The sequence below is a fragment of the Lissotriton helveticus genome, chromosome 10 (genome assembly GCF_964261635.1).
Source record: "Lissotriton helveticus chromosome 10, aLisHel1.1, whole genome shotgun sequence".
Taxonomy (NCBI): Eukaryota; Metazoa; Chordata; class Amphibia; order Caudata; family Salamandridae; genus Lissotriton; species Lissotriton helveticus.
In genome coordinates, this window is record NC_136071.1 from 734,586,475 (window position 1) to 734,614,337 (window position 27,863).

Below are 27,863 nucleotides of genomic sequence, written 5' to 3' on the forward strand. Positions count from 1 at the left end.
TTCTGTACTCTTTAGACTGCCTCATTCAGTTTCTAAGGCTTCTGCGTGACGTAGTCTCAACTTATTTGAGTTTAATAAAAAGTATCTTTTATATTTCAGCTTCTGTGCCAATTTCTTCTTTGTTGGTTTAAAAAGGACTAAGTATCAGTGAGACCCCTGAGAAGGATTTTGATAACTTCAGCGCTGTTGGTTGCCACCTCTGTACGATGAAAAACCTCTCCCTTTCGCACCCCTGAAAGGAACCTTGCGGTAATGCAATGTCCCCAAGGACCTTGCAGTGTCCGTGTCCTTCTTGATGATCTTATTTTGGACTTCCTGGCGAAACCAGGTTGCCCGAAGCCAGCCCTGACGCCTTAAAACTGCTGATCCCGCTAGAGCTCGGAAAGCGGTGATTGTTATGTCCATAGCACAATCTATCACCTCCGAAGATGAACGTTCTCCTTCCTCCAGAATCTTCTTGGCCTCTTCCTTTGCACCATCCGGAAGTTAGTCAACAAACGGGGATAAATCGCACCACATTTGGCGATCATAGCTACCCAGGATTGCAAGAGCATTAGCAGCTCGGACTAGAGGGCTGGCCATTGAGGAGAACCTTTTCCCTACATTGTCCAGGCGTCTCCCCTCTTTGTCTGGCAGTGTTGTAAGAGGCGCCAATGGATTTTTGGACTTTCTTTGCGCTGCCTGGGAAATAGCCGAGTCCGGCTTCGGTTGTCCAGTCAGGCAGGCGGGACTGTTTTCTTGAGCCTTATATTTTTTCTCCAGCCGGGGAAGAACAGGAATGACCGTAGCTGGATTCTGCATCACCTTAGTACCTTCCGACCACACATGTTCAACTATGGGTATTGAACGGCTGGATTTTCTGTAAGGCTCCTTGGTCGTAAAGGAAACAGTCTGACTGTACTGTAGTAATAGGAAGACCTCTTGGACGCCCTCTCCATAAGGTCTGGAAATCTCCAATGTCTGCTGGAGGAGAGGTAGCAGGATCCGGCAATGGTGAGGCTGGATCTTGAATAAAATACTTGTCCCAATCTCTATCCGGGTCTGGGGTTTGATCTACCTGATGATCGTCATCAGTTGAGTCATCATCATCCTGAATAGGAATAACCTCCCGATGGCTTTCTTTTGAATCTGGCTTCGAAGCTCGAGAAACATGAGGTGTCACTGTAATTGGAGGAGTAGCAGATATGGAAGGAGGAGGGGGCTGTGCTTGCTGGTCCGAATCTTGAGACGGAAACCTTCTTTTGTAGTCCTGTAGCATCATCTGCAATTCCGTTATGAGAGAGGAAGGCATTGCCACCATGTCTTGTTGTTGAGGCCTTTCTTGCTGAACAAAATGGCGTTCCTCCGTATAGTAGTCATCAGAGTCTGAATCTTGGTACTTCACTTGAAGTTGGGATGGGCTGTAAGCATCCCCATAAGGGCCATCCTCATCATCTGATTCCTCCTCCAAAAGCAAAGTTGGAGGCAAGGGTGTTACTCTGCGAGAAGATGTCATCTCTGGGGTGATCTGCTGTCTTTTTATAGAAATGTGGACCCTTTGAATCGTCGTAGACGGAAATGTCGACGAACTCGTCGTCGACGGGAACGTAGACGGGACCGTCGACGGAGAGATGGACCTCGTAGACGGAGAGCTGGACCTAGTCGACGGTGGACTGATCGTTGACGAGCACGTCGTCATAATCATCACCGCTGTCGTCGTTCTCGTCGACGTTGCAGCCGCCGACGCTATCTTCGATGTCATCATCGTCGACGTTGAAGATGTAAGCACCATCGTCGACGAGAAGGGAACAGGTACCTTAAACATCGACGAAGAGATCACTGCAGCCGCCGTCGACAAAGCTGCCGAGCTGTATCAGAACCCAAGTGAATTTTGGATGTCGTCGTCGACGGACCAGATATTTACTTCTTCGACGGACAAGATTTCTTATCCGATTTTCCTTCCTGAGGGACAGTAGCAGGTTTTTTGAATACCTTCTCCTTTTCAAGTGGTGGAGAAGCAATAGAAGGGGTTTTCTGTACCTTCTTTGATGACCGTCTCCTCAGTCCGTCCCAGCCTCTCCTTTACACCTCGCTTAGGAGATTTTTTGGGACTGGGCCTCTCAGACCTATCAGAGGTCACTTGCAGGGCCTTAACAGGGGGCTCAGAATATGTTGAAGGGGAGGACCTACCCCTTTTCTTGGATCTCTGGGAGGACGCAGCTGAGGAAGAATCCTCACAGTCGGATGATAGAACCTCCTTACGAGACTTCATTTTCTGCAACCAGGTTAACAAGCGGCCTTCCCGGTCTCTCAATGTCTTTGTAGAGAAAGTCCTACAGATCTTACAATCTGTGGCCTTGTGATCCGGGTACAAGCAGTATATACTGTCCTTATGCTTGTCCTCAATGTAAAGCCTCTTCTTTGAACAGGTAGCACAAGCTCTGAATAATGCCTTCTTCTCCTTATCAGACATATTAGAGTTGAAAAAGAAGAAAATTCCAAAACTGAAGAGAAATCTGAGCAGAGCTCAGTGGAGACTCCCTTAGCACAACGTGCGGTAGAAAATCTGAGGCTCTGAGGCTCTCTCAGGAGGGTTCTATGGGGCGAGGCTACTCTGATTGGTTGTTGCAACTTTTTTGGCCTCTTTTACAAACAGAGGCGGATAGGCTACAAAATGAGATGAGGCCTAGGCCTGTCACTTTTGTACCTACTGCTATGGTATTATTATATTACAGAGGCTCCCATTACGACGACGGGGAATGATACAAAGCATGGGAATCTATGAAAGACCAATACTGGGGCAAAAAGAATTACGTTCATGCTCTTTATCTCGAAAAAGAATAAAGACATATGAGGGTCTGTAACTGCCAACTGTCTCATTCAAATTTTATAGGACTTGAAGCTTGGCAATTTGAGAGGAGCCAGTATTAAAAAAATGATGTCAGTTTGGCACATACAAGCACTATATAAAAGTTGACAAAACTTTAATAGTAGGAGACATAAAAAAATAAACGGATGTCAGCGGCTCTTCATATATGGCAGTCAGCACCTCACATCTGGCGATCTCCGAACACCAGTCATACAATGATTGGCCTTGTGACAACAGTGGAAATAAGTGCTAAGAATAAGTTTCTGGATGTAGTGCGGCACCCGAGAAAAGTTTAGGTAAGTAATTTCTAGGCATTACTATCCATTATAAATAATGAGTTTAAGCAGCTTTGTATTTATAATGTATTTACTGCTGTATAACAAAGGTCAAGGAACCTACACAGGGCGATCATAAAGACAATTGTTAAGTTTACCAGTATATGTAATTCTAGGAAGTCAAACAATTGCCAAACTTGAAAAAGTTACATTTCTAAACACGAAGAGGATGAAGGTAGATTGACTGTATCATTAATACAAGAGCTCATATGCCATGAAGGTAATAAAGCAGTGGCTCGAAACAAAACCCTGCATACATTTTAATAAACAGTAATGTTGCACTTACTGTATGGGTATTATCTTTTGCGTCCAGTACTTGCTGCACCTGCGGTTCAGCCACAACTTTAGTGTCCTGATCAGAAGTCATGAGCTGTTTGCTTTTTGGCTCTTCGGTCAAAATTGTACTGAATTCTCAGTAAGCTATGAAGGAAGGAAAAAGAGCGTTATGCTAGGTACTAACACAATAAAATATGTATGAAATATAATACCTATGTTTGATTATAATAATACTTGAAAAACATCATGAGAAATGGTGAGCACGAATACAGCTTTTTAGGTCTCTCCTGCCGGAGAATCCACCAAAAAGAATCCACCTTGAACACAACAAATGATAATATCCTTCTAAAGTATATTAACCACTTACCAATGTGTAGGGAAACACAATGTGTTGTTAAAATAACCCTCCCCCACCAACAGGTCCCTTGGTGGCAGGCTTCATCATTGGGTTCTTCTTCCCCTGCTGCGGGACGGGGCGTGCTACGTCAGACGCGGGAGCACTTAGGAGTAAATATACTATGTTTAATGTGAGCCTTGAAGGGTAAGAGTGAGAATAGTGAAGTTAAAAAATACCTGGCTATGTAGAAAACTAATATTTAATACTCCTTCTAGCTGGTATTGTTAAACAAGCATTTGCAATGCACTAGTTCTCGCATTAGGAAAGTTTGAGCTATTAGTATTGTAAATGACAATTTTTTTATTTATGTGTTGGTTTTGAAAATAGCGAAATTAATAGCTTTGTCATTTACAATACCAATAGTTATAACTTTTGCAAATGTGACACCTATAGCTTTTGTAATGCAGTATGTGTTGTATTTACGCGACTTAGATGTATTGACATTACAAACAATGGCTTTTAATTTTTTCTAATAATCCTTAAATAAAAGTTCTTGTAATTTATAATAGCAATAGCTTAAACTTTTGAAAATAACTTTTGTGAAGATTATGTTCAGTGTATTTTATTGTGACAAAAATCCAAAAACAAAAGTGAAATATTAACATCTTTTTGTGACATTTGTAATAAAGCTTGAAACATTGATAGAACATATTTGAACCAGTTGTTGGTGAATGGTTGCACAGATTGATGCTGTGGTGACGACCAGTGATGCTGTGGTGGCGACCAGTGATGATGTGGTGACGACCAGTGATGCTGTGGTGGCGACCAGTGATGCTGTGGTGGCGACCAGTGATGCTGTGGTGGCGACCAGTGATGCTGTGGTGGCGACCAGTGATGCTGTGGTGGCGACCAGTGATGCTGTGGTGGCGACCAGTGATGCTGTGGTGGCGACCAGTGATGCTGTGGTGGCGACCAGTGATGCTGTGGTGGCGACCAGTGATGCTGTGGTGGCGACCAGTGATGCTGTGGTGGCGACCAGTGATGCTGTGGTGGCGACCAGTGATGCTGTGGTGGCGACCAGTGATGCTGTGGTGGCGTTCAGTGATGCTGTGGTGGCGTTCAGTGATGCTGTGGTGGCGTTCAGTGATGCTGTGGTGGCGTTCAGTGATGCTGTGGTGGCGTTCAGTGATGCTGTGGTGGCGACCAGTGATGCTGTGGTGACGACCAGTGATGCTGTGGTGACGACCAGTGATGCTGTGGTGACGACCAGTGATGCTGTGGTGACGACCAGTGATGCTGTGGTGACGACCAGTGATGCTGTGGTGACGACCAGTGATGCTGTGGTGACGACCAGTGATGCTGTGGTGACGACCAGTGATGCTGTGGTGACGACCAGTGATGCTGTGGTGACGACCAGTGATGCTGTGGTGACGACCAGTGATGCTGTGGTGACGACCAGTGATGCTGTGGTGACGACCAGTGATGCTGTGGTGACGACCAGTGATGCTGTGGTGACGACCAGTGATGCTGTGGTGACGACCAGTGATGCTGTGGTGACGACCAGTGATGCTGTGGTGGCGACCAGTGATGCTGTGGTGGCGTTCAGTGATGCTGTGGTGGCGTTCAGTGATGCTGTGGTGGCGTTCAGTGATGCTGTGGTGGCGCATAGTGATGTTGTGGTGATGCTGTTGTGGTGCTGAGTGATGCTGTTGTGGTGCTGAGTGATGCTGTGGTGCTGAGTGATGCTGTGGTGCTGAGTGATGCTGTGGTGATGCGATAGATAGAGGGAGGGCGATAGATAGATAGAGTGAGGGCGAAAGATAGAGTGAGGGCGAAAGATAGAGTGAGGGCGAAAGATAGAGTGAGGGCGAAAGATAGAGTGAGGGCGAAAGATAGAGTGAGGGCGAAAGATAGAGTGAGGGCGAAAGATAGAGTGAGGGCGAAAGATAGAGTGAGGGCGAAAGATAGAGTGAGGGCGAAAGATAGAGTGAGGGCGAAAGATAGATAGAGTGAGGGCGAAAGATAGATAGAGTGAGGGCGAAAGATAGATAGAATGAGGGTGATAGAGTAATTATGTGGTGTGTAATTATGTGGCACTGAGTGGTATTTGGAGTGTATTTTGCATTGAAGGGGCAGAGTGTGTGAAGGGGCAGAGTGTGTGAAGGGGCAGAGTGTGTGAAGGGGCAGAGTGTGTGAAGGGGCAGAGTGTGTGAAGGGGCAGAGTGTGTGAAGGGGCAGAGTGTGTGAAGGGGCAGAGTGTGTGAAGGGGCAGAGTGTGTGAAGGGGCAGAGTGTGTGAAGGGGCAGAGTGTGTGAAGGGGCAGAGTGTGTGAAGGGGCAGAGTGTGTGAAGGGGCAGAGTGTGTGAAGGGGCAGAGTGTGTGAAGGGGCAGAGTGTGTGAAGGGGCAGAGTGTGTGAAGGGGCAGAGTGTGTGAAGGGGCAGAGTGTGTGAAGGGGCAGAGTGTGTGAAGGGGCAGAGTGTGTGAAGGGGCAGAGTGTGTGAAGGGGCAGAGTGTGTGAAGGGGCAGAGTGTGTGAAGGGGCAGAGTGTGTGAAGGGGCAGAGTGTGTGAAGGGGCAGAGTGTGTGAAGGGGCAGAGTGTGTGAAGGGGCAGAGTGTGTGAAGGGGCAGAGTGTGTGAAGGGGCAGAGTGTGTGAAGGGGCAGAGTGTGTGAAGGGGCAGAGTGTGTGAAGGGGCAGAGTGTGTGAAGGGGCAGAGTGTGTGAAGGGGCAGAGTGTGTGAAGGGGCAGAGTGTGTGAAGGGGCAGAGTGTGTGAAGGGGCAGAGTGTGTGAAGGGGCAGAGTGTGTGAAGGGGCAGAGTGTGTGAAGGGGCAGTGTGTGTGAAGGGGCAGAGTGTGTGAAGGGGCAGAGTGTGTGAAGGGTCAGAGTGTGTGAAGGGGCAGAGTGTGTGAAGGGGCAGAGTGTGTGAAGGGGCAGAGTGTGTGAAGGGGCAGAGTGTGTGAAGGGGCAGAGTGTGTGAAGGGGCAGAGTGTGTGAAGGGGCAGAGTGTGTGAAGGGGCAGAGTGTGTGAAGGGGCAGAGTGTGTGAAGGGGCAGAGTGTGTGGCCTAACGTAGTGTGAGGGCACAGTGTGTGTGGCCTAAAGTAGTGTGAGGGCACAGTGTGTGTGGCCTAAAGTAGTGTGAGGGCACAGTGTGTGTGGCCTAAAGTAGTGTGATGGCACAGTGTGTGGCCTTAAGTAGTGTGAGGGTGCAGTGTGTGTGAGGGTGCAGAGTGTGTGAGGGTGCAGAGTGTGTGAGGGTGCAGAGTGTGTGAGGGTGCAGAGTGTGTGAGGGTGCAGAGTGTGTGAGGGTGCAGAGTGTGTGAGGGTGCAGAGTGTGTGAGGGTGCAGAGTGTGTGGCATAAAGTAGTGCGAGGGCGCAGTGTGTGTGGCCTAAAGTAGTGCGAGGGCGCAGCGAGCTTGGCCTAAAGTAGTTTGAGTGCGCAGTGTGTGAGTACGCATTGTGTGTGGCCTAAAGTAGTGTGAGGGTGCAGTGTGTGAGGGTGCAGTGTGTGAGGGTGGGTGCAGTGTGTGAGGGTGGGTGCAGTGTGTGAGGGTGGGTGCAGTGTGTGAGGGTGGGTGCAGTGTGTGAGGGTGGGTGCAGTGTGTGAGGGTGCGTGTGTGTGTGAGGGTGCGTGTGTGTGTGAGGGTGGGTGCAGTGTGTGAGGGTGGGTGTGTGTGTGTGAGGGTGCGGGTGTGTGTGTGAGGGTGTGTGTGTGTGTGTGAGGGTGTGTGTGTGTGTGAGGGTGTGTGTGTGTGTGTGAGAGGGTGTGTGTGTGTGTGTGTGAGGGTGTGTGTGTGTGTGAGGGTGTGTGTGCGTGTGAGGGTGCGTGTGTGTGTGAGGGTGCGTGTGTGTGTGCGTGTGTGTGTGAGGGTGCGTGTGTGTGAGGGTGCGTGTGTGAGGGTGCGCGTGTGTGTGTGTGTGAGGGTGCGTGTGTGTGTGTGTGTGTGTGTGTGTGTGTGCGCGTGTGCGCAGTGTGTCTACAAACAGCTCAGGGGACGCAGCAATATTGCGTACCTCCTTCTTAGTAAAATATACATGGAAGGCCTAAGAAATCAGAATTAAAGTAACAAAATAGAGAGTATCATCCTGGTGCCCACAGAAGTCATACCCCCACCCCGCCCCAGCAGGTGTCCTTTACCTCATGCAGTATTTAGTTGGGTGTCCTTTTTGGCTTTAATCTGATATTTAGTTGCCGAAAACTGCAAATGGCCCTTCCTTGTGCACCTCTGAACATATTTTGAATTGGCTTCAGCAAATTACAGAACTTTTTGCTGCATCTGTCACGTTGCGCCCACTTCAGTCCAGCATTGCATTCCCTCGATTGCCTTCCAATCACAACAAGTCCTAAACAAGTATAAGCTATTGGCATTGTAAGAGACAATGCGTATTATTGTTTTTGAAAACATAAATTGAAGGGATTGTCATTTACAATGCCAATAGCTTAAACTCACGTAAATGCGAGACCTGTTGCATTGCAAATGCTTGTTAATCTCACCTACCTCTCAGTCTCTACACCTACTGACTGGCACTCATGACGGACAGTAGAAAAATCATCCCAAGAAGGTCTATTTTCTTTATTTTTCTGAATTTAAAAATACAGACAGGAAAATAGTTTTCTGTCTGCATTTATCTGTAAAAATCAGTAAAAACGGAAAACTGGTAGCCCTAGTTATAACAGAGTAATGCACGAACATAAAGAGCATAAAACTGGCCTTTTCCATCCATGCACCCTTCATCAGGAGAAGATTAGTTTAGTAACTGATGTTAGCTTACAATTGAGAGGGAAACTCATGGAGACCCATGTCATCAATGAGCACTATCATCCTGCTGAACAGAATCCAGATATTATTTGCCTTATTGTGATTCCTAGGTCTGGGCTCTCGCCTGATGTTAAGCACTCGGTTGGTCCCCAGCTCTGTTAAGTTCAAGTATTGCTCAACATAAACATTATGATGGTTATTCCTAAATACGGATCTATAAATAAAAAATATCCTATTCCAGGGACTAAAACAGACTTTCAATGGTCTGAGCTGATAATTTAAAATAAAACCAGATCTATCCTGGTACACCACTGAAGGAGGTTGCAGCCAGGATAGTGACCAATGTGCAGAGTAATATCCTGGTGGCTTCTTGATCATTGCTTAGTTGCAGTGGGTGCGGACTGGTTCCAATAAATGTACATCAGGATGTATATGTAACTCCACTAATCTGCGTTTCCTATAGGCTCATTGACCCATATTTGCATTGGAGATTTGGATTAACGCATATTTCGTCAAATAACACCACCTCGTCTCGATATGGATTTATCTATTCTGCAGTTTTTTGTGACCTATACATCCCGCTTCACCAAGAACAGCAGACCTGATAATACCACCCAACTATAAACTTCAACTCTTGTGCTGTTTGGATTATGCTGGTTATGCAAATAGCCCCTGTGAGTAATGATGGCAAACCTGTTTAAAAGTTCACTAAGTGAAATTCCCTGAAACTGACACTTTCAGATTGCAAACAATGTCTCTTTATAAGATTGGAAATGCTCAATTGAAGACATCGCCGCAGTGCTTAATTTGTGTTGGAAAAAAACGTAGAGGCTTTGGAGCCTGGTGTTGCAGGGATACCAAACAGCCAGAGGTGCCTAGTCCGGTTATCCTGCCCATGGAACTTTAGTCCTGTACTGTCTATCTCTTGGGGTAATTTTTTCACCCTAGTTTATTTTTTTGTTTTATTTATTTATTTATTTTTTTTGCAGTTTCTCTTTCTATGTTTTTCTCTTCTGTCTCTCTCCCCGCTGAGCTAAGTTGGATGTTGAAAATAAGTGCCGGTTCCCACTTCTTCCTACCACCATTCACAAATTAAGCACTGTCCGTGTGGACAGAATACCAGGAAAACTCAGCGGTCTGATTTTTAGTACGATAATGAAGGAGGAGTTCATGATCAAAAGTATGCTGATTGGGGGTGAGGGGCAGAGCGGGAGCAGCTCTCGAGTGCGAGAACTCAGCTGGATTAAATGCCATGTTCCATTGTGGGTAATGTTACATGTTGTATGAAGTACTTTGAATTTTTACGTGACTGTTACCCAATTATTCTAGAGGGCAAAACATGCGCCCTCTAGTCTGTAACAATAACACCATGTCTCCGAACAAGATTCTACAAGGGGACGTGTTGACAAACCTCAGCTGGAAGGCAGCAGCTGCTGCGCTGCCTTTGAGGGGGGAGAGAGGCGCCTCTTACTGACTGACGTGCGACTCGTAAAAAGGTTTTGCTTTTTCACGAAACGTCAATTCCCGGGTCAGTTTCTCTTTCCAGGATGCATCCGGTGTTTCCGGTTCTTCTTCCTTTCGTGACGCACGAATTGCGAAAGTACGTGACGTGATAGGCTTTTCCTGGTGGTGACTAGCAGTGTACCACGTCCGTTATACAAAGAATGGTTAGTAATATTTCTCAAAAGTCCGTAATGTCCTTGTGTAGTCGGGGCGTGATGGCCAGGGGGGGTAGTGGGGGGGGGGGGGGGGGGTAATGGTGTTGGAAAGTATGATACTTCAGGATTACGCAATCAGGACCACATGTGGAAGTGGTTTTCCTTTATCCTAGAAAGAGCTTTTGTTTTGTTTCAGGGGGTATTTCCAAGTAATCTGTGTAAGCGGAGTGAATAAGTTCATCCGAGCCAAGTGATAATAATATTTGTAGTTTTACAGTATTGCAGGAAAATGCAGGAGCCCGCTGCCCACGGTGCTGCGTCCTCGTTCTAAGCACAGGAACACACGGCGAGTCCGCTACCAGCCACAGTGCCACATGTCAAAGCTCATGTTTATAACATGCATTGTAAATACATTTAAACCGTAACACGTAAATATGCACGTTCAATGAAAGTAGGGACACCAAGACAAATGTGCAAGTCATTACAGCGTATTTCCCCTTATAACAAGTCATTACAGCGTATTTCCCCTTATAACAAGTCATTACAGCGTATTTCCCCTTATAACAAGCTCTTGGCATTGCTGTGGGGAGGGGGGAGGAGAAATGCGAGACACGGCCTGGCAGCCGTGAAAGTGAAGCCGGCCGTGGGCAGTGAATAATTAAGGGAGGAGAAATGCCTGAGGCAAAGCGGCCGGGAAAGGATCCTTTTGATGTGCCCGTGAAAGCAATTAGGGGGGAGGAGAATTGAGGCCAGCGCGCACTGCGCACGCTGGGGAAGCCTGTGGGAGGGTGGCTGATTGCTTTGATGTGGGGAAATGCGCGTGCTTGTGTTCACGTGATTTCACGTGAACTGTTGAAAATCCTCACGTGAACTGTTGAAAATCCGGCCCTTGGTTTGAGAACCTATTTTACCCACTAAAATTCTGCCCTATCCATTCCTGCGGAATGGGACAGGCTCGACCTAAAAAGGGAGTGGAGCTTGAATGCGGAGGTGGGCTACCACCTCTCTAGTCTACATGTTTCAAAGCCATCTTCTTGCGCAGGGATGCGGAATTCCTATAGCCCCACGCCCAGGACATATTGTTTGGGGTCAAGGGAAACAAGTTTTAATGTGTATTTTGTCCTTGGGACAAGTAGGCCCAATCCCCTGCAGCGCAAACCCTTTGGCTGCCAGTTTGCAGTACCACATTAAGGATCAGGGAAGGGTACTGCCTGCAGTTAAGTTAATATTTGTGTGCATGTGTTAATGCTGTTCAAACTTGAATTAATGGTTCATTAATTGAAAGCCTTTATTATTACGGTGAGCGCTCCCAGTAAATGTACGTTCAGACTGCACTACTGACAGTGGTTCCAGTATGAAAATGTAAACACACGGTTTCAAAGTTTAGCAACATGAGGCTTTGCATGATGCTCACAGAATGTTCTCTAATTAGATGCAAATATTTGCAGAAGCTTGAAAGCAAGATTAATGTTTCTTTGCTTTCAATATAAAATGTTCCTAAAAAACGAAAGATCGGGAAAAAACATTTTTGCTAAACTACTGTAAAATTTCTGGTACCATTTCTTTGCAGCATCATTTAGTAAAATGTGTTGATGCATGCTAGTATTTCCCAAAAATATTCATATTGGAAAATTTGTGTAACCAGTTTCAATAAGAATATGGGAAACAAAAATAAACAAGCCTTGGCAAAGCCAGTAGGTCTGACATTGGCGATCTGCTTTTTAGTTTTGGCAATGCGTGACTTGTTTTGGCATGGCTTTTGTAAAACCTTATTGATGCGAGAGCTGCTGGGCCCTCACCATTATAACAAACCATGGCAAACGCAAAAATTGTTTTTGGTCTCAAAAAAGCACATACTATCACATTAGTTACCGGCACTCAACAAAACTACTTTGTGTACCGATATGCTCCTTGTGAAAGAGCAGAATGCGGTCATTCACGGTGAAGCCAGTCGATTCTGAGAGAGGGGGAATTTTAATAAAACACAAAAGGTCATAGTTAATGCCAGACCAAATTAGGGGCCCAATTATTAAAGAAAGTCGCAAAAGTGCACCTTTGGTATATGGCTTTCGTAAATTCACAAGAATTTACATTAGTAGGGCAATACATTGTACTTCTACAAAATATTTGTGAAGTGCATTTTAGCATTAGCAAATATGCATGTGTTGATTTGCTCATGTGAAAATCTGGATGTTTTAAAGTTCATTTTCCCTCCAACTACTTTTTTCCCCAACTCTGAAAGAAGGTTTACGTCTGCCACTCTCAGGAGTACATTTCCAACATTTCTCAGTATGGGAAAAATTAGAGAAGATTTGTTGAAAACCCTAAAACATGCAAATTAGTAGGTTTGCACAGATACAAAAGGGCATTCCAACCCTTGAACTACTGCTTACCACCATCATCAGTCCCAGTGTGTAGATCTGCGGAAAGGCGACAACATAAAATGATTACTAGTATTCAAACACTACTATGGTATATGCCCTGGCATAATCAGAGGCTATATAAGAGCTCTTATATAATGAGGTTGCTGCCATAATTTGTGGCAGCACTACATGGCACCAAGGGGACAAGTAGATTTTGTTACGGACAAGTAGATTTATGAAGCAACCTGCCCCATGGACAAGTAGATATTTTAATAAATTCCACACCCCTGCCTTAGAGTCTCATCAGGACCAAAGGAAAGATCCCTACACCACTCTTAGAATAAAACAATAATGTGTACTGATATATCAATCAAGCAGGAATAATGCACACAAATAACATGCATTCAATATTGTACCCGGGTAGGTATTGATGATTAACTTAATACTATTATTGCCACACAATAGCCCCATGAGCTATTATCACGGCAGAGGAGGAGCGCTTGTAGTCACACATACGTCAAAGCTGCTCGCTCGCTCCTGAGAAGCCATGGGGATGGCTTCGAAACATGTAGACTAGAGAGGTGGTAGCACATCACAGCATACAACCTCCACTCCCCTTATTTACAATACCAGCTTGAAAGAGTATTAAATAGTTTTCCACATAACCAGGTATTTTTTAACTTCACTATTTCCACTCTGACCCTCCACTCTCACATTACACATACTATATTCATTCCTAAGTGCTACCGCGTCTTCGTTGGTCGTAGTACGACACGTCCAGCGGCAGGAAGAACCCAATGATGAAGCATGCCACCGAGGGACCTTTTAGTGGGTGAGGGTATTAGAACAACACATTGTGTTTCACTACACATTAGTAGGGAACACACATTTCATGAACAGTGGTAAATATACTTTGGAAGGATATTATCATTTGTCGTGTTCAAGGTGGATTCTTCTTGGTTTTTCATGACTTATAGAGGAGGACAAGTCCACCTTCTGATTTCACCTCTTCACTCCCGCTCTTGTTGATTAGTACTAAAAAGACCATACCAAAAATGTAGAGAAAGCTTAGAAGCCAGCCATTGCCTACCATTGGTTGGCTACTCCTTTCCTTACTTCTTATTCAAAGGCTTGACTTCCTTTTGTGTTTCTCTCCTCTGGAGCATAGCCTCTTCACCATCCTTTTGAACAGCTGACATTTTCTTCTGCTTCTCACATTTTTCCCCAAGAACGTTGTGTTGCTTCCTCCCTCATATACTATGGATTCTACCAAGCACCCACCCCCAGTGCGAAATCCGTCACTCTCCTCCACCAACCCGTGCACTGCTTCCTCCTTCTTGGTTGCTCTGTCTTTTTTTTTGTCTGAGTATTGATCCCCCTTCATCTATTGCTCTCCCACCGGTTGCTGATCTCCCACCCACCCCTGCGATAGCCCCTCCCAAGCCCTCCTTTTTTTGGTCATTAAAAAAAATCTAAATATATTTTTGAGAGCCCAAAAGCTGCCATTCCCTGGAGGGCTACTTCGGTTTAAATAAAAGCACTTTTCCCAGAAAATAAGTATTTTCTTCCTTTCTCACCGCTGCAAGTAGCATACTCTTTTTTGGATCGGTTTTAAGAGAAAATAGCACCCACACAAAAACAGGTGTTGCGAGCGAGGGGCAGAGAGCCCGGGCAGGCGATCAGAGCGAGGGGCAGAGAGCCCGGGCAGGCGATCAGAGCGCGGGGCGCAGAGAGCGAGCGAGCGCGGGGCGCAGAGAGCGAGCGAGCGCGGGGCGCAGAGAGCGAGCGAGCGCGGGGCGCAGAGAGCGAGCGAGCGCGGGGCGCAGAGAGCGAGCGAGCGCGGGGCGCAGAGAGCGAGCGAGCGCGGGGCGAGCGCAGGGCGCAGAGAGCGAGCGAGCGCGGGGCGCAGAGAGCGAGCGAGCGCGGGGCGCAGAGAGCGAGCGAGCGCGGGGCGCAGAGAGCGAGCGAGGGGCAGAGAGCGAGCGAGGGGCAGAGAGCGAGCGAGGGGCAGAGAGCGAGCGAGGGGCAGAGAGCGAGCGAGGGGCAGAGAGCGAGCGAGGGGCAGAGAGCGAGCGAGGGGCAGAGAGCGAGCAAGCGAGGGGCAGAGAGCGAGCAAGCGAGGGGCAGAGAGCGAGCAAGCGAGGGGCAGAGAGCGAGCAAGCGAGGGGCAGAGAGCGAGCAAGCGAGGGGCAGAGAGCGAGCCAGCGAGGGGCAGAGAGCGAGCCAGCGAGGGGCAGAGAGCGAGCCAGCGAGGGGCAGAGAGCGAGCCAGCGAGGGGCAGAGAGCGAGCCAGCGAGGGGCAGAGAGCGAGCCAGCGAGGGGCAGAGAGCGAGCCAGCGAGGGGCAGAGAGCGAGCCAGCGAGGGGCAGAGAGCGAGCCAGCGAGGGGCAGAGAGCGAGCCAGCGAGGGGCAGAGAGCGAGCCAGCGAGGGGCAGAGAGCGAGCCAGCGAGGGGCAGAGAGCGAGCCAGCGAGGGGCAGAGAGCGAGCCAGCGAGGGGCAGAGAGCGAGCCAGCGAGGGGCAGAGAGCGAGCCAGCGAGGGGCAGAGAGCGAGCCAGCGAGGGGCAGAGAGCGAGCCAGCGAGGGGCAGAGAGCGAGCCAGCGAGGGGCAGAGAGCGAGCCAGCGAGGGGCAGAGAGCGAGCCAGCGAGGGGCAGAGAGCGAGCCAGCGAGGGGCAGAGAGCGAGCCAGCGAGGGGCAGAGAGCGAGCCAGCGAGGGGCAGAGAGCGAGCCAGCGAGGGGCAGAGAGCGAGCCAGCGAGGGGCAGAGAGAGAGCCAGCGAGGGGCAGAGAGCGAGCCAGCGAGGGGCAGAGAGCGAGCCAGCGAGGGGCAGAGAGCGAGCCAGCGAGGGGCAGAGAGAGAGCCAGCGAGGGGCAGAGAGAGAGCCAGCGAGGGGCAGAGAGAGAGCCAGCGAGGGGCAGAGAGAGAGCCAGCGAGGGGCAGAGAGCCAGCGAGGGGCATAGAGCCAGCGAGGGGCATAGAGCGAGCGAGCGAGAGGCATAGAGCGAGCGAGCGAGAGGCATAGAGCGAGCGAGGGGAAAGCAAGGACGGAAGATGCAGGAGGGTTGACGGTGACCTTGTCGCTGCAGCTATGAGGACCAGGCGATGCTGTTGAAGACCAGGAGCCGGTAACAAGCTGCTCCACATAGGAAGTCGAGAACATGGGGGGGGGGGGGGGGGGGGGGGGAGTCGGTGTCAGGCGGGAGCACCAACAAGCTGTGAAAACAAATACGTCGCAGTGTCGGGCAAGCAAGGTCCAAGGGACTCATCAAGTGCAGGAAAGTCAGAGCAGGTCCTGAGCAAGCAGGGGAGCCCACTGGAGCGAAAGAAGACCCTCCAGAGCACCCAACAGGCCGAAGGCACAGAAGTCGCAAGAGGACCTAGAGCAGCTCACCAAAGATGCATGCCCATGGTGCAGAGGATGCGGGGAGGATGAAGATCTTGGCAAGTGATGCTAGAGGCTGGATCTCATTGGAGCCCAAAGATCCCTGGAGGAGAGAGCCCAAAAGCCTTGGCAATGGCAAGTCGACGCAGTGCACAAGGGTGCTGATCCAGCAGCCCGACTTGGGATACTGGCCTCAAACTCAGGAAGAAGACTGTGCAGGTCTTGAGGGAGTGGCAGAACCACCATCTGTGTTGCTGGGCCTTTCGAAGTATGAAGGACGTCAGGAGCAGCAGAGTGGTTAGCGTAGTTGCAGTGCCTACAGATGTAGGGGAGTGACTCCTTCACTCTAAGGCAGATTCCTTTGGTGTCTGATGTCCTGGAGAAGTACCTGGATGAACAAACACCACAGAAGACTGGCAGGACAACGAGACCAGGAGCAGCAGTACTCTTGCCAGATGAAGTCCCGGTTCTCAAAGCGAAGTCCAAAGAAAGTGCCCAGATGGTAGACGCTGAAGTGGTTTTGGATCTGAATTTTGTCCCACGCCGAATCTGAAGAGCCACCCACAGGTAAGCCCTTAAGTACCCAAAGGAAAGGGTTGGGATGATTCAGGGGTCACTTTCAGAGGAGGGGCTGGACAAAGGGGACAATACTCCCAAGTCCTTTGTCCAGTTTCACAGTAGAGCGGGAGTCAACGGCTCCATGAGCTGGTTTCAGCTGGAGTATGCAAGGAGGGCCCCAAATGTGACCTTTAAAGCAGTCTGGTGGAGCTGGCAAGCACCCCCACCCCAGTCCAATACACTAAGTCCTGTCTGAGAGGTGGTCACAGGAAACCTATTGTTCTACCTTCCCCTGCTCAAGCCTGTCTCAGCAACAGGAGTGCAGAATGTTGTCTGTGATCTGCAGCATCACTAGCTTGCTGTTAGACCCTGAAAGGCTGGTACTGGAAATACAGGGTGGCTACCTAGGGGGAACCCACCCTAGGTATCCAACACTGGAATCATTTTTGGGGTAGGATTCAAACACCAAACATGACCAGTTTCGGTGCAGCCAATATGTTAGACGGACCGGGAGGGTCGGCCGAGGATAAGGGGAGAGGTCTCCGGGGAGATCCGTCTCCAGCAATCGTACAGACCAATAACTTCCCCCCCACTGACGTACACCACACAAGGATAAGGTTCAACGTTACTTTATAAGCAATTCTTTAAGTACGGTGAGGTGGTACAAGGAGGTCTGGACTCCGGGGTCCCCTCTATTCTAGTCTCTTGGTTGGGTAAGGGGGTAGCGGGACAGTCTCGTTACCACTCTGGGGGATGTGGTTGTAGATGAATTAGCTCACAATCCTCGAGCTCGGCGTTCTAGATGATCGGGCCGCGGCGGAGCCAGCAGGTCCCGGGATGGTTGAAGGTAGTGACGGTCCGCGGCGGAGCCAGCAGGTCCCGATGAAGATGGGTGCAGAGAGCCGCGGCAGCGCCAGCAGGCAGGTCGGTAGTTCGCAAGGCAGGGCTACGGCAGCGCCAGTAGTCCGTCAAGGATGAGTTCTTCACTGCGTCTCTCGACTCCAGGATACAACTGCCTTCCTGCTCTGGAGCTGCGCCAGTTATAGGTCTGGCGCCCTTTGATGTCCGGACCCTCGCACTGGGAGGTCGGGAGGTCCGGGATGAGGGAGTCCAGACACCCAGCAGGGGGGTGGAGCCAGCGCCTGGGGGAGCTGGGGGCGATCGGCACCTGGCGGGGGAGAGCCATCGACACCTCTTTCTCCCATTGACCTGCCAAGTAGTCCGCTCACCTCCTGGGTGGAGGGTGGTGCCGGGATGTCGGGGCCTGGCCAGGCCCAGGGTTAGGGTTGATCGGAGGCCACGCGGCCTCGTGGTGCCGTGTCCAAGATGGCGCCCAGGCCGGGCGAGAGAGCCGGTAGGGAATCAGGCCCACGATGTGGAGATGTTCAGGGGCAGGGGCCCTATAGGAGACGGGAAACGGGTTGTTGTTGCGTGTAACGCCTGAGGAGCGGGGCTCGGGCCTGGTCGTGCGGGGAGGGAGCAAGCCTTACACGTGGCCTGTCCAACACAATATATAGTTGGAGATCTTGCAATTGACTTGATGTCCACTATATATATATATATATATATAAAATGGCTGACCGCACTTACAAAGCCTGGAGGATCGTCTCCCGGCTCAGCCACATGCAAATCAGTCTTGACTGTGCCTCGTGGGGTAGGAAAGTGCCCCTTTTTGCATGGTTGCCCATCACCAACCCTTAACTTCCCAACGTACCTTTTAAAGTGGTGGTGGCACCCAGAAGTCTCCCTGCCTGCAGTGCTTTTGCAAACCGGAGTTCGCCCCCCAAGTTCATAAGTTTTCTTCTTCACCAGAAGTTTCGAACTCGAAGTTTTTTCAACTGGGAACGCACTCGGGTACAATCAGTTGTGACAACACGCAAAGATAAATGTGAGGTTAACGGAATAGTACACGCTCATGGGGCACTAACCTAGACAGGTCCTAGATAGAATACCACCTAGCACCAAAGTTCGGCAGGGGGGGGGGGGGGGGTCCCTCCCATCAGAAACTTTTTTACAATGTCCAGTTTATAATGTTTGATAGGCAATATTGATGTAGACGCTATACTTTACAGTCATTTTTAGGTCTCGCCTACGCATCGCGCATGCACTGCACAGAAGGAGACCTTTAGGGATCAATTTGCTTTTTTGCCCAAAACGTGCATGCTTTGCATTGCTTTCAATGGCAACGCGTGCACGTTTGGCGATTCCCTTGAGGGAGCGAGCTTTGGCGACATCTGTTTGTAATTAACTTTCGAACAGGCTCCTGCAAGGGAAACGCTGTGTGTGCTCCCGGCCGCCCTCCCCCCCCCCCAACCACTTGTTAACCCGAGGGCTACGCTAAGTTTTTTTTCCTATTTGTTCTGTTTGCTCACAACCCGCACTGACGTCTGCGCGCTGCCTCTGATCCATCAGAGAAAGCTGTTGTATTATTTCCATTTATAGGTTGTCAGTCACTGCCAGTGTCTATAGGTTGTCAGTCCCCTCGCAGTGTCTATAGGTTGAGGTCACCCCCTGACAGTGTCTATAGGTTGAAGTCGCCTTCTGGCAGGGTCTATAGGTTGATGTCAGTCCCCTCGCAGTGTCTATAGATTTTTTTTGTGAACCTTTATTAGCACTTCACATAAATACAAGCATGGGCCTACAACCATCCCGGCCGGCCGCTAGACAATCCGAAAGATCAGCAAAGCCATATAAAAAGATACAGCAGCCCATAAGTCGGGGTCAGATAAGCATCCAGGATAGAACTCGTATTCAAGCGTACAGCGTGACAATCAGGATTCAAGAGGGTTCATTTTACAGTGAAGAAGAATTAAAAAAGAAAAATATCAGAATAATTGCGATACGGTCTTACATGGTCCTACAATAGCAACATGAAACAGAAATCTGCAAAGAGTGCGAAAACACTTAAAGACATGGGGGCAAGGCATACGAGTCAGGATAATGTAAATAGCACCTACAAGCCTTGTCGAACAGCACCCCAGCCCTTAAAACAAAACAGACTGTAGGAAACATGAAAAACGACGACACCAAAAAGAAAAAAAGACAAAGGGCCATAGAGACAAAGAAAGAACAAATAAACAACCCCCTTCCCCCTACCCCCCACCCTGCACCCCTGCAGAAGGCTACGGCCTACCCCCCCCCAGCAGCGTGCCTATCACCCTAAATGAGAACCCGAAATATAGAATAATAGAAAAAGGAAAAAGGAAAAAATGAGGAGAAGGGCCCTCTATCAAACCACCCGGCCCCCCCCTCACCCATCGCGCACCATCATAAAAGCACGGTCAGTATAGCCACAGCCAGCAATAATTATCAATTCAATCAATGACATCCCCGTTGAATGTCCCTCTAGTCACCGTCAGCCAACAATGCGTTCCACCATGTCCTATACGGTCTCACCCCTGGCCTTTCCTATCAATAGTACCCACATGCGGCCATTCAGCAATCGGCATACAGAGCAGTGTGTTGGGTCCAACCGATCCGGGCGGACCGGGCAGCGCCATTACGCCATGGGACTGTAGCCCCAACACCCAGCCGCATACGGTTGGCGGAAATCCATCTGTGTCAGTATCGATACCGGAAACATCCCCTAGTCCGAATACAGTCTCACCAGCCAGGAAGAGAGGGTCACACAATCCGGTAATCGTTGAAACGCCGCCAGGGCAGCCCAAACTATGGATCGATGTTTCTTCAGCCGCCGTACAGATAAGGGCCCCGACGAGTCACTCACATATACAACAGGGCAATCCAAAGCGGTATCAAGGACCGGGTCTATCGGCGTCTCCACGAACGTAGGCGCAGCTGGAACATTCATCACTGACGCAGAAGCGGGCACATCGGCGCTTCCTTGAGATCGAACCAAGCTCACGTGGAGCGGCGGGACAACAATGGCGGCCATCCTTCTTCCCAGATCCCGAGCGTCCCGGATCAGGGTCATATGCAGAGTTGTTAACGCAGCCAATATATCTCTGGACGTGGGCTCTTTCTCGTGGCGCCAGATCCCAGGACTCTCCCGCACAACGGCTTCTCTGCCCGGATGAGGTGTACGTAAGAGGGTGCTATCCGCCATCTTAGCTGATCCGGCCTCGTCCTTCTCCACCTCACCGCGGAATCGGGCCCCACACCAGGGAGGGACAGGATTCACGGTGGGAATCTCAAAAGTCAAGGCAGGGTTCTCAGCGGAGAGTCACCAAAAGGCTAAAAACTCCGCCTCTCCCCGGGGGCCGCACACTGACTCCGGGAAAAGTCGTCAGTGTGCCCGGACACAACACCGGAATGGGGGCCAAGTATCATGCATTCCCCTCACGCAGCTGTATCGCACTCCCCATATGGTGCTCCTCTCGGTGGGCTGGGTCGGCACTGTCGCCATCAGCCAGCAGGACTTCAGTTCCCTCCGGCCGACTCCTCCCCATCACCAGAGGCCGCTGTTGTTGCATTCGCGGCCGGCCGCTCTTCGCACTCAAGACCCCGGTCCCAGCGCCGTGAAGGCCGCAAAGCATTTGGGGACATTTCAACGGGTCAGCAGCAAGCAGGAGCCTCGGGAGCGAACGGTAAGTGAAAGTTATCTTTCGCCTACATAAATACTCCGTTACGGCCCAGGATAATTGCCAGGATGTATGCGCGGGGTGAGAAGGCTCACGGAGCAGAGAGTTTACGCAGCCATCTCGGTCGCCATCTTGGCTCCTCCAGTGTCTATAGTTTTAAGTCCGCTCCTGTCAGAGTTTATAGGTTGATGTCAGTGGTTCCCGTTGTCTGTACATTGAAGCCCCTCCCTGGCAGGGTCTATAGAGTGGTCAGTATCCCCGCTCTGTCTGCACATTGAAGCCCCTCCCTGGCAGTGCCTCGACGCTGAAGTTCTCTTCCTGGAGCGGTCTGGACACTGTGCTCGGCTGCCCCCGGCACAGCTCCGGCGTCCCACGCCCCGCTCCGACCAGGCCTCGACTCAAGACGCATACATTTTGCAGTGATCGGATGAGGTGAAATCTTAATTTAACTCGGAAAATCAATTTGTCAGCTGGGTGATTTCTGGTGGGGGGGAGAAACAGCCTCGTGCATTTTTAACAAATGGATTTAATCTCAGTATCCGGGGACTGGCCTCTACCTCCGGTACCCTCCTTCCAGGGTATGCCTCACGCTGATGCTGGGACCTCGACCCAGTCTCATCCTGCCCGGATTACTAAAATAGAGCTGCACATTCCCCATTCCACATCACTGCCCCGTGCACGAGCCATAGGCCACGTCAGCACACCACCAGACTCGTGCGCACACATCACCGGCCTCCTGTGCACACTACTAGACTCATGCGCACACTACTAGACTCATGCGCACACCACTGAACACTCGTGCACACAGTACTGGCTTAATCCACACACCACTGGCATCATGCACACACCACTGGCATCATGCACACACCACTGGCATCATGCACACACCACTGCCTAGTTCACTTCAGCAGAGTCTCGCGAACATAACTACACTCTACTAAATGCAACATGCACCACACAATACCACATACATGCCACATAATTACACTCTACTCAATACAACATACATAAAAACCACATAATATCAATCACTGTCACATAATAACACACTACAGTTATACTTTACGCAATACAATATAAAAACACTCCACATAACACCACTTAAATTCACATAATAAAAAACACTAATAAATGCAACAAACACTCCACATAATACCACTAACTACACATAATTACATGCCACATACTTACAATGTCCTCTATACAACACAAAATAGCATTCAATACCACATAATTATATTATACTAAATCCAACACACACCCCACATACCACTCAGTGCCACATAATTACATAACACAAATTTAGAGTCTACTCAATACAGCATCAATACAATACACATAATGTCGCTGATTGCCAAATATTAACACAACATAATTACACTCTACTCAATACAATATAAATACACTTAACTCTAAACTACATAATTAAACCACATAATTACACTCTACTCAAAGCAACATACACTCCACATACCACTTACTAACAACATTACATGCAACATAGCTACACTCTACTCAAAGCAACATAAATACACTACACAAAACAAAGTCACATAATTACACTCTCAATACAACACAAAATCACTCCACATAATACAACTCAATGCCACATAATTATATACTCCATAATTATACTGCACTCAATACAACATACACTCCAAATAATACCACTCAATGACATATAATTACATACCACATAATTACACTCTACTAAATGCAACATACACCCCACATAATACCACTCAAACACAATTACATACCACATAATTATACTCAACTGAATACAACATTAATACAATCCACATAATATCACTCGGTGCCACGTACTAACGCACCACAAATGTATAACTACACATGGCCCAGTCCCTCCGACAGTGTCAGCTTACCTTCTTAATACTCGTTCAGCAGTTAAACATCAGCTGGAACTTTTAACCTTCTTAGACACTGTTAAGCCTGACATGTTTCTTACTGAAACATGGCTTTCCTCGGATTCCTCCCCGGACCTATTAGCGGCAATCCCTGAGCCTTATTATACATCTTACGCTCTGACCGTCCGGAAGGGAAAGCTGGTGGTGGCGTTGCTATAATTATCCACTCTAAATTTCAGTTTTTGCCTAGGTCTTTCCCCGCTATTGCAGCTGTGGATTTCCTTGTTGTTAGTCTACTTCCACCACTGCTCCCCTTACATGTGTGCTTTTTTACCGCCCACCGCAGTCCATGCCCCTCTTCCTTCAGGCAGTTGAGGAATTGCTGGCTACACTGGTTGTTAATAATTCTCGTCTATTGGTGTTGGGTGACTTTAATTTTTGTCCCTCTGACCCACGGGAGGATCCTCACTCCAAAGAATTTACTGACCTGCTCTGTAATATGAATCTCTCCCAGCACTTGCATTCCCCGACACATATTCATGGTAACATTTTGGCCCAGGTTTGGTCAGTTAACTTGCACGTTTATATCCCTACTATTAGCCCATGTTCTTGGTCTGATCACTTTTTTATTTCATTCTCTTTTGAGCTTGTAGAGGCTAGTAAACTCTCGCTCCCCTCTAACACCTGGGCCCGCAATTGGGGACGAGTAGATATACCCCTTCTTTGCTCCTCCCTCTCCACGTCACGCCCTAATCTATGTGATCTTTCTCCCCATTCTCAGGCTACTGCAATTAACAACTGGCTTTCCTCAGCTTGTGATTACGTGGCCCCTTTAAAACGCTTCAGGACCCGCCGCCTTCATGATGCCAATAGATGGTTCACCCCTGAGATAAAATTTAAAAAGCTGGCTCATAGGCAGGCTGAACGTCAATGGAGGCATAGGTACTGTTCCATCTTAAAAACTCTGTACCTTACGTTATTACAAGATTACAAGAAATCCATTCTCCAGGCCAAATCTGATTACTTTACGTCTAAAATTCTCCTCTCAGCCAATAAGCCTAAAGACATTTTCTCTACTGTTCATGATCTGTCCACCTCTGCAAGAGTTACTGTTAAGCCTCTTCCTTCACAAACCCTCTGCAACTCTCTTAACCAGTATTTTATTGACAAAATCTGCATAATCAAAGCTAATATTCCCCTTCCTTCTCCTAACTTTCAATGTCCAGATATCCCCCCTAACTCTCATTGCCTGGAAAACTTCATTCATATTTCTAGGGAAACTTTCCTTTCCCTACTTAATAAGGTTAAATCCGATTCCCCTTCTGACAGTTGTCCTGCTCACATACTAAAAGAGGTTTTTTTCTGTTTGCTTGGACCCTCCTCTTTCACTTCTTAACAACTCCCTCTCATCAGGGACGGTCCCCGATTTTTTCAAATCGGCTAAAATCATTTCCATCCTGAAGAAGGCTGGAGCTGATCCATCCTCTCCTTGTAATTTTCGTCCCATCTCTTTGCTCCCCTTTTTGGAAAAAATCTTTGCGAGTCATGTGACAGCCTGCCTTAGCTCCTTCATCGAGAATACACACTTTCTAGATCCTCACACCAGGCAGGCTTTCGTCCCGCGCATTCTACTGAGTCGGTCATCCTCTCTGTGATGGATGAACTCAGATGTGGAGCCGATGCCAATTCTTTCCAGGCATTGGTCCTTTTGGACCTGTCGGCGGCCTTTGACACTGTCGATCATACCATTCTGATCAATCGTGTCAAGGGCGCTGGCCTTCGGGGCCCTTCCCTGGCCTGGGTCTCCTCGTTTTTGGAGAACCGTCAGCAGGCCGTCCAGTTGGCCGGCTTTTCTGCTGCTGCCTGTCCGATCACTTGTGGTGTCCCCCAAGGGTCTTCTCTTTCTCCTCTTCTCTTTAACCTGTACATCCTTCCTCTCATCTCTGCTCTTCAAAAACTGGACGTCACGGTATTCAATTATGCCGATGACCTCCAACTTATTTTCAATATTTCTTCTTCTTCCATTTCTGTCTCTAACTTTCAATCAGTTATGATTTTTATCAGCGACTGGATGAGTGTTAACCACCTTAAGCTCAATCCTGATAAGAGCGAGCTAGTGCTTACTGGGGGTATCTCCAGTCCCTGGTCGTCTTCTTTTTGGCCTTCTTCCCTTGGTCTGCCACCTTCCCCTTCAGCTTCTGTTAAGAGCCTGGGCATCAGAGTTAGCAGTGATCTTTCCATGCACTCTCAAGTTAGTGCGGTGGTTTCATCTTGTTTTCTCAATTTACGTATTATATGTAAAATTGTCCGCTTCTTTTCCAACGTGGCATTGAAACTCATCCTGTTAGCTATGGTCGTATCTCGTCTTGACTACGGCAATGCTCTGTACGTCGGTATTCCGGCTTACGAGCTTCGCCGTCTTCAACTAATTCAGAACCAGGCGGCTAGGTTAGTTTACAAACTACCCAAGCACCATCATGTCACTCCACTTCTAAAATCTCTACACTGGTTGCTTCCCTTTGCACGTTCCTGCTTTAAACTTGGTTGCCTGGTTTTCAAAGCTCTAGCCGGCGCCGCTCCTGCCTTTATAGCTGCTAAACATAAGGCGTACGTCCCCACTCGTGACCTCCGGTCTTCTTCCAAACACATTTTGTGCCTCCCCCGTTGCAGAAGGCAGAAACATGGTGGCATGAGTTTTTCTTTTTTGGCCCCCTCCTTTTGGAACGCTTTACTCCTCACTATTAGGACTTCTGCTTCTTATATGGATTTTCGCAGGGAACTGAAGACCTGGCTCTTCTGGCAAGCATGTGCTGAGTAGTCCGCCTCTCTGCCCTCCCATACGTCCGTCCTTAGATCCAAGAAACCGTTGGGTCTACGAGCGCTCTATAAAAACCCTTAACTTTAAACAATACAATATACATACGCTACACAACATTCAGTATCACATAATTACACTACACTCAATGCAACATCAATACACTACACATAATACCACTAAGTACCACATAACACTTTTTATTATAACTTTTCTACATAAAACACATTAGCCATAATACTCTACAACATAACCAACACATCAAAATAAACACTTTAGGTCCCAAAAGCGAGACCTATTGGCTATGCAAATGCTTGTTTTCCTAACTGCTGTCACATGCCAATGTACTACAATGACATAATATGCTGTGTAACATCAAATGCAAAAATCCCAATAAACAAATTCTAAACAAAAAAAATAGAGTACTAGGGCACCAGACACCAAAACAGCACCCCTCACCCAGCCGCCCTAGTGCCACTGTGGGTGTACCTGGTGTGCAAACTTGAACCCCCCTTTGCCCTGTGCTTAAGTCCAGGAGCTTTGCTCCCTCAAAACGTGGCCTGCTCATGAGCAGCCACCAACCGGAGGCCTCTATCCCCATTGGATAACATTGGGCCTCAGCACTTTACACACAGCCGCCCTAGTGCTGCTAAATGTGCTTTGAGAGTGCATCCTTGACCCTGGGGGGAAACCTTGTTCTAACCCCAGAAATTCACCCGTCAAGACGGTTTACTTATCTGCAAAAAGATAACCCTATTTTCCTCCATAGGATGGCATTGACTGTTTTCCTCTGAAAAACCTCCAAGTGTGGAGGGTGTTTTGTATGGGAATCTAAGGAACTGTATTTTGAGAAAAACTGTTTTACTTACCTTTATTTAGGAAATGTCCCAGTGTGATATCTAGGCCTATCACACTGAATAAGAAAATTAATCATACAGTACCTGCAAAGTAACTGAAAAGAAATCTCAACTGTTTCTAAATAATTAACCTACCTGTATACAAATCAAGTACATACAGCTGTAATCAACTGTATTGTTTTTGCAAATTATTATTTCACTTACCTGTACCTGGTCTGGCTCGGTTCTAGAAATAAAATAACTAAATAATATTTTTTTTATACAAATAAATTGGTCTGAGTTCAGCCTTTGAGTGTGTGAAATCATTTCTTGTCTGAGTGTACAGTAAAAGTTTAACACTACCCTCTGATAAAGCCTTGCTGATCGCCTACACTACCACAAATAGAGAGTAAGGTACTATCTACTTTTACCTCTGCCTACCTTTATGGATCCACTGGACTCTGTGCACACTATACCTTACTAAGAGCCAGCTTTCTACACATGGGAACAGTTCAGCCCAAACTGCCAAGCCAGGTACTCCCTGATGGGCTGATAGCCATCATGTAATAACCCAATATGGGCTGGAGAACACAAAGGGCTGGATTACGAGCTCGGAAGTCCATGGGACCGCCGAACCCGTGGTGGCAGTCCATGCACCCCCGCACTGGTACTGATACTACCACCGTATTTTGAGTGTGACGATGGGACTGTCACAGGATCGCTGCAACTGCCTAAGATCCTAGATTCCCGGAGCTGTGGCACAGCGGTCAGAGGCTGCAATATGCTGGTGGTGCCGCTGCAACACCAAGCATATTACAAGGTGTCTCAATGCAACCCTATTCATGGTGGTAAGCCTGTCATGGAAAGGGTGGCGGTGCGGCGACTCAGGGGGCCCGGTCGCCTCTGTACGGGAGATGGGGTGCATGCAGTGGAGGCACATGTTCAGCATCCCTGTACGTTCGCACCCCTATTTCCTGCACGGGAAGAAATGCACTACATGGTGCATTTCTTCCCATGCAAGAACCTGCTTTGGGGCACACACAGCACTGGCTTTCTATGGCTCTCCTATAAGCCATAGAAAGGCACCGCTGTGGGACTGCCGCAGCAGGACCACCCGCCAGGATTAAAATTCTAATCCTGCAGGCAGTCTGACTACGGGTTCGGCTGCCCTCCTGCGGGGCACTGGTCTGGCGCACTGCAGGAGGACAGCCAAGCTTGTAATCAGGCCCTAAGTCTAATAATGTAACTTTTGTCAATGCAGTTGTCAAACATAGCTTTGACATT

At 48.6% G+C, this 27,863-nt stretch overlaps 1 protein-coding gene across 2 annotated transcripts in view; it reads right to left on the reverse strand.

Annotated features, from left to right (window-relative positions):
- The window catches only part of LARP4B (La ribonucleoprotein 4B), a 639,242-nt gene that overhangs the window by 553,064 nt on the left and 58,315 nt on the right, over positions 1–27,863 (reverse strand). For both annotated transcript variants that reach the window (XM_078663295.1, XM_078663296.1), the window contains one exon: positions 3,470–3,603. In XM_078663295.1, coding sequence (XP_078519421.1) covers positions 3,470–3,550 — 81 coding nt within the window. In that variant the 5' untranslated portion in view covers positions 3,551–3,603. The remainder of the gene's footprint in view (positions 1–3,469; positions 3,604–27,863) is intronic.